The 11340-nt window shown below is 39.5% G+C and overlaps 1 protein-coding gene across 1 annotated transcript in view; it reads left to right on the top strand.

The window, feature by feature from the left end:
* ENPP5 (ectonucleotide pyrophosphatase/phosphodiesterase family member 5) overlaps positions 1-6678 on the top strand; it is a 12208-nt gene extending 5530 nt beyond the window's left edge. The window contains exons 3-4 of the mRNA XM_006149076.3: positions 1115-1291; positions 5650-6678. Of these exons, the coding sequence (XP_006149138.1) occupies positions 1115-1291; positions 5650-6080 (608 nt within the window). The 3' untranslated portion in view covers positions 6081-6678. The remainder of the gene's footprint in view (positions 1-1114; positions 1292-5649) is intronic.
* The last annotated feature ends 4662 nt before the right edge of the window (positions 6679-11340 follow it).

Below are 11340 nucleotides of genomic sequence, written 5' to 3'. Positions count from 1 at the left end.
ACAATACCTTAAATATTTTACAAATCTCTCCTGGAATCCTTGTAGCAAACATGTCATGTCAGCATTGTCTCCATTTTAAAGATCTGTAAACTAGCTTGAAATGTTCAAGCTCCCGAGGTAACAAAGCAAGTGGCAGAACAGGACTCAGGACTGCTCTTCTGGCTTTTTGTTTATCACCAGGTAGAACTGGCCTTCGGAAAAGATTTTGAAAAGCATGTATGTGGGGGCCGGCAGGTGGTGTGATGGTTAAGGGTGCTGGACTCCCACGTGTTCAAGCACAGTTTGAGTCCTGGACCTGGCGGCTTTCTCTCTTTCACTCTGGTCAAATTAAAATAAATAAAATGAAGTTAAATAAAATGATTTTTAAAAATATATATGTACCTGTATAGAAAGTTTTCAACAAACAGCAGGTTTTTCCTTGTCACTATTTAAGAAAAATCAGAGTAACCTTATTTTGAGTTCCCTTATAAAATTGGAATGCTGTTTTCTTTTTGGGGTGTGGAAGATAGAAATGAAGTCTGAGCAAATGGATTTGAAAAATAAGAAAATAATCGAAGACAGTGCCCAGGTTTGGTCACATTTACAGCTACGGGGAGTACTTTTGCAATACCTCCAGTGTTTTTAGTACCTTTCCACTTTACGAGTTGTTTTCCACCTCCAGTCTGTCTTTCCTAGCCTCAACCCTACACTTAACCACATTTCTTGTCTAAAGACTCTCTAACTCTGCACTCATGACTACCAGAATCTAGCGCTCTGTTTTTATGTGGGTAGTGCAGTACTCCAGACATGTTACTTGGTGCCAGTAATTGATACATAGGAGTGTATGTATGTGTGTAAGTCTTTCGATGACGGATTAGAGATGTCTGGTTATGTATGGATAGAATGTCTTCTGAATTCCATAAGGTGAATTTACAACAGAAGATGAATGGTTTCTTTTTCCCCTGAAGATTCTTTTCCCTAGTGGGACGGCATTCTAACGTGTCCAGCTGAACTCCATTATGTTCACCGTGCTGGCTTTTTTTGCCTCTGTAGTATAGAACCTGTTGTCCATGGTTTTTGCTCAATTGTGGCAATGAGTATCTTGCTCTGAGTGCCTCTCCTCCCTCCGGTGTAGGTAAATTTGATGAAGTCTATGAAGCACTAGCTCATGCACATCCGAATCTTACCGTTTACAAAAGAGAAGAGATTCCGGAAAGATGGCATTACAGATACAACAGTCGAATCCCGCCCATCATAGCAGTAGCCGACAAAGGGTGGTATATCCTGCAGAATAAGTCCGATGCCTTCCTATGTAAGTATGTCACAGTATGTCATCCCATTCTGCATCTTTTTGTTTGTTTGTTTTTCTTGCTAAAATGAAAGCTGTGGCTACTATAGCAGTTTATTTATTGGCATTTGTACTGTTACTTGAATGTTGAAGAAATCACATTATGTCAATTCTTAACTAGTTAGAACACTTCTGATTTTTTTTTTTTTTTCAGTTTTTGCTGTAGAGTACATGTGCTCGCCAATTCCCGCAGGGGGATAGGCCATGACACAATCCCTTCTCTACTCCCCTTGCAGGATTTTCGCATGGACGCACATGCATCTGTCATGATTCTCGTCACTGGGTCCAGGACTCGAACCACAAAGCTGGCCATGTAGAATCCAGTGCCTTAACTTCCACACTGCCTGCTGGTCCTAGAATGCTTTTTTGGACATTGGTCCTTGATACATATAAAGAGTACACAAACATGTTCTTTTAGATAAAATCGGGTTATGTTTATTGACTAAAAGAAAGACAGTTCCTTGGCAATGGCATTTGTAGTAGATTCATGACTCATAGTGGCGTTGTGTACAGGAATATAGGTTCTGGTTATTCTGTTTTTATATACAGATAATATGTAAGCCAATATTTAATCATGCCAGGGAAATATTTCTTATTTATTTATTTATTTACTTATTTATTTAATATGAGAGGTATAAAGTGAGCGTATAGGAGTGAGAGGCAGTTTCGATAGGGTCTCCACATTGTGATCCTCCTGCACCATCCTCCCAGCCAGCTAGGACCATGGGTATGCACTACTATACCTGCTTTGGGCTGGAAACCAAATCTAGGCTCCCATATAGCCTCAGCCTCCCACAGCAGCACCCTCCTTGTGCTGTTCAGACTGAACCAGAAAATTGTTTTAAGAAAGCCTTTAAAAATAATTTTCTGGGTGGGAACCAGCAGTTAGCGTAATGGCTATGTCGCTGGACTCCCACGTAGGCGACCGCAGTTCACGTCCCGGACCCAGTGGCTTAAAACTCACACCAGGCGCATGTGCATGCGTGCCCAAGATCCCAAGAGGAGAATGGAGGAGAAGGGATAGCAGCATGGCCATCCTCCCTGGGGGGTGATTTCTCGCTTTCTGTCTCTATGTCTCTGTCTGTCTGGCGAGCACACATGCCCTATAGCGAAAACCTCTCCAAAAAAAAAAAAAAAATTTCCGGGGACCAGCAAATGGTATAATGGTTAGGTTGCTGGACTCCCATGTTGTCAACCATGGTTTAAGTCCTGGACCAGCAACTTAACACTCATGTGCATGTGTACCCAAGATCCTAAGAGGAGAATGGAGGAGAAGGGATAGCAGCATGGCCATCCTCCCTGGGGGGTGATTTCTCGCTTTCTGTCTCTGTTTCTCTCTGTCTCTCCAGCTTGCATACAGGCCCTATAGCAAAAATCTCTCTAGAAAAAAATAATTTCTGGGCCACAAGAATAATTTCTACCTTTTTATGTTCAGACTTCGGTGTATTTCTAGATAGCCCTTAAGTTAGAGAGACTGCTCAAAAAAAGGAATGCGATCTTTGAGGAGACTTGTGTTTTATGGTTAACATAAAATTAAGGGCTCTCTGAAATTGCATACAGGCCCGATAGCAAAAATCTCTCTAGAAAAAAATAATTTCTGGGCCACAAGAATAATTTCTACCTTTTTATGTTCAGACTTCGGTGTATTTCTAGATAGCCCTTAAGTTAGAGAGACTGCTCAAAAAAAGGAATGCGATCTTTGAGGAGACTTGTGTTTTATGGTTAACATAAAATTAAGGGCTCTCTGAAAATTTTGGTTTGGTAATCTACAATTACACAATCGATTGGTCACCTCTCTTTGATAGGAAACCTTAATAGTGTTCCTATTTATGTTACATCATGTTCATGAAATAACATCAACAAATGAATGGCCACAATTTGATTAAGCCATAATATCCACACGCAGTGGTTCTCTGGGCCAGCTTCCTGGTGCAGTGGTAATGTGCTGCTCTAGGAAGCAGGATCCCACATGGTGACCGTGGTTGGAATCCCTGGCCCAGTCAGCCTGAAACATGCTGGGCACACACAAATGCCCAAGATCCAATGAGTTTGAAGACTGGAGGAATGGGGTTGTGGTGGGAGCAAACTTTGTGAGGATGCTTGTCTGTCTGCCTGTTTCTGTCTGTCTTTCTCACACACACACATGCGTTTGCTCTATACTGATTAAAGACACACACACACACACACACACACACACACAGCAAAAACAGTGGTTCTCAAAGTGTGTTCACTGGCCCAGCAGCATCCAAATGACCTGAAACATGTTAAAAATGCACATTCTTGGGCCCAACCCAGACCTACTGCATTAGAATCTGTGAATACGGAGCTTAGCAATCTGTTTTACGTACATACATACTGAAGTTTGAGAACCACTGATCCTAGGCACTCATTAGTAATACTGTCTACTAGATCAAGCATTTATGGTAGTGGTTACCACTGCAAAATGAAGTCCCAATTCCTGGGAAAGGCTTTATGTAAGTCATAATGATTTCATTTTAAATCTGATTTCCTAAAAAGAAGTGTGATAGGAGAGAATTATTTTTGCCTCCGTGACTGAAATTGAGATTCCCAACTTCTCATAGAGGCGAACACAGAAATCATCCCATCAATTACAAGTTATATAATGGCACTTTCCTGAATGTTTCTGTCAGTTAACTAAATACAATAGCATAGGACCCTGTCAGATAATTACTGTGATCCCTAAATCCAGCATTATTTTTACTTGAATGAACTCAAAAAATTCATGGCATCTAGAATGAGTTCTTTAGTTGAATTTTGTCAGGCAGATTTCAAATTCCTTTGAGATGACAAAGGGTTAGTTCATGACTTCCAGAGAAATTGATTTAAAATTTTGGGGCTATTTATTGTTCCCATTGCATATTTCTGTGTAGCAAATACAAGCATTAGAAACTGATTTAGTAGGGACCTGCAGTTGGCATAACAGCTATGTCATTCGACACCCATGTAGTCAACTGTGGTTCAAGTCCCGGACCCAGTGACTTAAACTCACACTGGGCACGTGTGCATGTGTGCCCAGGATCCTGAGAGGAGAACAGAGGAGAAGGGATTGTGACGTGGCCATCCCCCCTGGGAGTGATTTCTCGCTTTCTTTCTCTCTGTCTCTCTGTCTTTCCGGCGAGCGCACGTGCCCTATAGCAAAAACCTCTCCAAAAAAAGAAAGAGAGAAAGAAAGAAAAGAAAGAAAAAGAAAGAAAGGAAGAAAGAAACTGATTTAGTAGTCATTTTCCTACCACCTTTAAAATAAAGCCTGCCAGCTTTCTTAGGTTATCATCTTATCAGCAATAGCTCCTTTGACTTGTATCCTGATATATTAGGCACACATGCCTTTAAAATGTAGCTTGTATTATGTAGTTTTCACTCTTCAATTTTATTTCACTTGACATATACCTCAGAAGACCCCACAGTTTTTACTTTATAGTTACACCAAAGCACACAATACTAAGTTAGATCCTGGTCTGAACCATAAAAGTCAAAGTTTTCCTACTCTACAAGCCTTGACCTTTGTTGTTATTGTTGTTTGTTTTGTGTGTGTATGTGGTTTTTTTTTTTTTTAAGAGATTTTTGCTATAGGGCACATACACTCACCAGAGAGACAAAAAGTAAGAAATCACCCCCTAGGAAGGACAACCATGCCACAATCCCTTCTCCTCTATTCTCATCTTGGCATTTGGGGCATGCATGTACATGTGCCTGGTATGAGTCTCAAGCAGCTGGAACCGGGACTCTAATCACAGTTGGCCACATGGAAGTTCAGCACCTTAACCTCTATGCCACCGGCTGACCCCCGACCTTTGTTTTTTAGTGCATGGTAGCTGTAACTAGAGGTTTGATTTTTATGGAATCTTATTTTTTCTTTATGAATTATATTTCTTCTTTAACTGGTAATTATGAGGTGTTCTCTTCATTGATAAGACTAGGAACACCTCCATCCCTTTATCTTTAGAACAAGAATTGGAACATAGAAGATATGCAGTAAGTATGTGCTAAATGTTCATTTATCAGATACTGGAAAAAATATCACTCTGAATATTTCCATGGCTTGGTTGAACTTTGTTCTTCACCCTTTCTCCTCTGCTGTTTACTGTAGTATCGGCCTATGGGGAAGATTTATAATCATCTCCTAAAGTAAACTGTGACATTGATAATAAATAGCAGACTTTTTTTTGTTAAGTTAAAGATTATTTTTATAGTCAAATTAGATGAAATTTGTATTTAAGTACTGAACTTATTGACTATGCAACAATTATTTCCATTTGAAAGCCATCTGGTTAACTTACTTATTCATGAATTTCTCTTTACAGTGGGCAACCATGGTTATGATAATGAATTAGCAGAAATGCATCCAATATTTTTAGCCCATGGCCCTGCCTTCAGAAAGAACTTCACTAAAGAAACCATGAACTCCACAGATCTATACCCACTTCTGTGCCATCTTCTCAATATCACCGCCTTACCACATAACGGATCACTCAGGAATGTCCAGGATCTGCTCAATTCTGCAACTCCGAAACTAATTCCTTCTACAAAGAGTACTACATTCCTTATTGGTAGTGATGAGCCAAGTGACTATGAACAAGTGGAGGACTTATACCCTTATTTCATAGGCGTCTCACTTGGCATCATTATAGTGATTATATTTTTTGTAGTTTTTATTAAACATTTAATTAATAGTCAAATACCTGCCTTACACGATATGCAGGCTGAACTAACTCAACCATTATTACAAGCCTAATGCTACTTTTAAGTAGAATTGCATATTGAAGTAGCGATTTCATAATTATGCCAGTGTTTAAAGGTTTCAAATTCTAGGAAACTAATTCCAAATATTTGCAGTGACCATCAAGTATATGTGTGTGTGTGTGTGTGTGTGTGTGTGTGTGTATAAAATTGAGGCACAGCTACACACATGCATACACACACCCATGGGCCAAAATACTCATATCTGCAAAGGTTTAAAGATATGAGAGTATGTCTCCATTGTTCTCTCTATTTAGGGGTGGATAAAATCTTGCTTTATGACACATATAATGTAAATATTTAGCAACATTGCACTATTTAAAGTACCTTATACATTGCACTTTAAATTACTCTCCTAATGGGTACTTTTACTTGAAATGCACTTTATGGACAATTGTGTCTTAGAACTTTGTTGTAAATGACAACATTTCATGACCATGTCACAGAATACCTGTTATTCATTGTTTAAACTGAATGAAATTTCTAGTAATCCTTGAATAAGGTAGGGATCTATCTCCTTGGGTCCTGCAGGTGGTGTGGTAATTAAAGTATTAAACTCCCACATGGCCAATTGTAGTTTGAGTCCTGGACCTGGTGGCTTGGAAATCAGGTTGGGAAAGTGTACATGTGTGCCCCAAATCCCAGGAAGAGAATGGAGGAAAAGGGGTGGGGCATGGCCATCCCCCCGGGGTGTGATTTCTCACTTTCCCTCTGAACATCTCTCTCTCAGGAGAGTACATGTGCCCTATAGCAAAAATCTTAAAAACAAAAAAATCTGTCTCCTTAAAACAAAAATAAAGTTAAAACTTTGGCAATCAAACATGACAGCCCTGTCCCTTGAGTTTTGGAGAAATGCAGTCACAGCAGCAGATTGCACTTGTGGATAATTCTTATCATATTTTTTTCCAGAGACATGGGTTTTCATTTATTTTCCCCCAAAGAGAGTCAAATACTGACAGATTTATTCTAAACATATTGTCTCTGTCATAAAATTATTGCTATTTCCTGATTACTTATGTTTCTCTGATTTTAACAATAACAAAGATGGACGAATATACATTTCTTTTTTTATAAAGTTCAGCAGAGGTCTGAATGGAAGTTATCAGGTACCACCCAGCAGTTTGTTGCTGTCTGTAATTATTTGCTTCTTTGAAACTAAATCACTGATAATCACATTAAAAATCAAATTAGGTAAAACAATGTTTGCTTTCTTTCTGGTAGCACATAGTAACAGAAGCACAAACATCTTTACATTTGGGCATTTAAAGATTCTGAGTTGCAGAAGAGCCCAAACCATGTAAAGTAAAACGTAGGCCACTCAGTCCTTAGAAAGAGCTGTGTGGAGCCCGCGGGGAAAATATTTGGTAGGACCACATCTAAGATGTCCACATACCCAGAACAGTAGTAAAGGTGCCTAACAGCAAAAACTAATGAAAAAGTTTTTAGTAGTAAAAGGTACTGAGACACAGAGGAACTAAGATTGTACAGCCCTGTTTCAAGAAATATCTGAATACCTACCTACCTGGTACTCAGTGGGATCAAAGATAAATCCAAGTTCACAAGTAGATGTCCACCCCTTAGATAGAGTACTTTTCACTTGCTTGATCATCTCAGCCCCTCATTCCAACAATCTAAAGCTGTGCTTTATATCCAAGTAGGACTTTTGGGAGAGGCATAGCATTGTGTAAGCCTTGGAAAGAAAAGCATTCCTTAAAGAAAATAGAAAGCTGTTTTCAGACACATGTCTCATAGGTAATACTGTGATTTTATGCATATTTAAGTACAAATGGCTAATACATAGATAATAACGTACAAGGAACTTCTAGGAAAAAAGTTAGATGTGAAGAACAAGTGAGATAATTAAAAGTATAACTAAATTTAAGTGCTTCCTAAAATTGGGTGAATGAATTATTTTGAAAGTAATACCATTAAGAAATGTTAGTCCCTAATTCTCATTTAACTCTAAAAATTTCTTAAAAGGATTGAATGGAATAACTGGAAATGGTCTATAGACAGAAAAGCTGAAAGCTCAGATGCTGGAGAGCAAATTCCTCAGAAGTCTGGACTCTGGATTGGACATCTCAGATTATGTGATCACTCATGTTGACTTACTTTGTAACTATGAACTAATGCATAGTAGTGAACTGTCAGTGTAAGTGGGAGACAAAATTAGTCCATTTTAAAGCTTTACTATCCAAACGCTATCTGTATTTAAATTAATTGTCGCATTAAATTCATTTTAGAAGGTACTGTTACCTTAGTAGTGAGAAGAAAGTAAATTATGTAACAGTGATGAAAGCATTAAAATTCTGTTACAAAGATTTGATTATTGAGTGGTTTCTTTTATTTACAGATACTTTCCTATAAAAATATCAGCAGATGAGTTTATCTAAAGGAAAATAGAATCTTAAACTGTTCTGGGAAAATCTCATCATTTATCATCCTTTCATAGCTTTTTCGTTTTGTTCTGTCTGAAATGTTTTTTCATCTCAGTATGTGTATGTGTGTGTATTTATTCCAAGAAAGAGAGACGGAGAGTTAGAGAGATAAGCGCCCCCACAGGGTCTTCATGCCATGATACACCCCAAACTCAGCCAACCAGGACCAATCACAATGTGTACAGGGAGACTTCAGGACACAAACACAGTCCCTTTCCATATGGTCTCAGTGTGGGGCAGTGTTGCATTACTGCTGCGCCACCACAATTGGCCTCTTGCACATATTCATGGTCAAACATTATAATATGAATACAGATTAACATGTGGAAATAAAATTTAGACTAGGTAATCGTACTAGTTTTCTTTTTTTTTGGGGGGGGGAGGGTTTTTTTTTTTTTCTATAGGGCCCATGTGCTTGCCAAAAAGACAGAGACAGAAAGTGAGAAATCACCCCCTAGGGGAGATGATCACACTGCAATCCCTTCTCCATGCTCTCAGGATCTTGGGCACACATGCACACACTTCCGACTGAGTTTTGGGCACACATGCACACACGTCCGACATGAGTTTAAGCCACTGAATCCAGGACTTGAAGCGCGGTTGACTACATGGGAGTCCCGTGACATAGCCATTACGCCAATTGCTGGTCAAGAAATATCTGAGTAAATTTTTTGTTTACTATTTTAATACAAATAGAATTCCCCCAACACCCCCATTTTTGCTCAATATTCTCCTCCAACCAGAGAAATGGAATTCCCCCAACAGCCCCATTTTTGCTCAATATTCTCCTCCAACCATGTTGTACAATTAATCGATACACTTTTTTTCTTTTTCAATGTATTTCACTATTTTTCCTTCTCCCACCTGCCATTTATCTTTAAATTGCTTTTTTTCCTCAGATTTTTTGCCACAGGGTGCGTGTACTTCCCAGAGAAATACGCAAAGAGAAAGAAAGTGAGTAATCACTCCCCAGAGAGGGATGGTCGCACCGCAATCCCTTCAACCCATTCTTCTCTTGGTATTTCAGACATACATGCATATGTGCCTAGCATGTTTCCAAGTTGCTGGGTCTGGAACTCAAACTGCAGAGTCAGTCACATGGGATCTAGCACCCTAGCCACCTTGCCACCTGCTAGCCTACTTCTCTTTTTTCATAAATTGCCAGAGGGTATAGAGACAAGAGAAGGAGAAAGCACCTTCCCCCCAGGTGAGGCAATGGTCATGCTGCAAACCCTTGTCCATTTCTCCATCCCATCTAGATTTGAGACATGCTTGAACATGTGCCTACCATGTTTTTTCAAGCCAGCAGAACTGGGCTTCAAACTGCAGGGGGCCATGTAGAATCCAGTTCTTTAGAAAAAAAAAAGAATTATTTTATTTAACTTTATTCATCATCATCACTATTTTTTTTTTTCATTCTGACCACAGAGTAACAGAAACAGAGAGAAAGAGAGGAAGAGAGAAAGCAAGCCCCTCAATCCAGGACTTGAGCCATGTGGGAGTCCAGTGCCTTAACCACTATAACACCTGCCAGCCCTGATCCAGCTCTTAACCACTAGACAATGGGGTCAGCCCTTATGTTGCTTTTTCAAAATGCTTTCTGACTCTTTAAGTAAAACTGACATACTATTACTAGTTTTGGTTTCTTTCTAGAAAATGAATGAAAGACTTAGCTCTTCTAATTCTTAAAATTTTTTGAACTATTCATTAACCGAAGGGGGACAAACTTAGAAATTATAGAGTTGGACAGATCTAAGAGATCATTCAAGCTTTGATTTAACAAGGACCTTGTCCAAACTGAAGTGGCTTTCATGACATTAATGCCTGAGCTGGAGGCAGGAACCAGTTTTCCTGATTGTTTATATTCAACAAACAGGTGCTAAGTTGGTTTGCTTTGAGTTTATTGTAGGGGGCAGCTCTTTGGGATCCCACTCCAAGCAGTATGTGGTTAATGAACACACCTTTCACCCTTGACAAGCTCTGTACTTCAACTTTTGACCTTCAGTTATACAAAGCTTACTTCCGGATTGGCCAATGCCCCAGTCCTGCGTGCTACACTCACTTCTCAGGATTTTATTCTTCCCCCAATCTCACACTGGTAATTCTTCATTGAGTGCAGGCATTTTGATGCTTTTAAAATGATATTAAAAATACTTTTAACTTCTGGTCAGGAAAAGATATTATAGACCTACTTTTCCTTGCTCCTTGACACCAAGCCTAAGAGACTCTGAAAGGTGGTAAAAAGGCAACACATTGGTTAGGAACCCCAGGGCTGGAGGAACAGCATAGTGGCAAGGCTTTCCCTGTTCTCCACATGACTAAAGGAGGCTACTCCAGGCATGAATTTCCCAGTCTCCACCTAGCAATAGACATGCCCAGGTAGATTTATTGTTTCCCAGCATCGGAATCTCTCTGGCAACATCATGTAAGGCTATACTACCAGAAAGGAGAATCAAAATAAATAATAGGAGGTAGCAATTGGATGTCCCATTAAGCATGACTAATAGGAGGTAGCAATTGGATGTCCCATTAAAAATAAGCAGCCATTAGGAGCATTATCTTTACCCACCACCAGGTCCAAGACTCTTCTGCTGAGATATACAGAAGCAGGCAAGCAGAATTTGCTAGAGAAATCCAGCTATTGCAGTATCTGGGGAACTTATTTTGTCTCTGCAGACTTGAGACTCTTCCCCCCAACCCAGAGATAGGTGAATAGTCAATGTTTTAAAAAGGGACCCCTGAACAGCCAATGACGTGATCTAGGTATCTTCTTTGTCCTCATGGTCTGAGATGCTCCTTTCTCTACCCACAGACTTC

Source organism: Tupaia chinensis, unplaced genomic scaffold (genome assembly GCF_000334495.1).
Source record: "Tupaia chinensis unplaced genomic scaffold, TupChi_1.0 Scaffold000252_1, whole genome shotgun sequence".
NCBI classification, from domain to species: Eukaryota; Metazoa; Chordata; class Mammalia; order Scandentia; family Tupaiidae; genus Tupaia; species Tupaia belangeri.
This window is presented reverse-complemented; position numbering and strand designations above follow the sequence as displayed.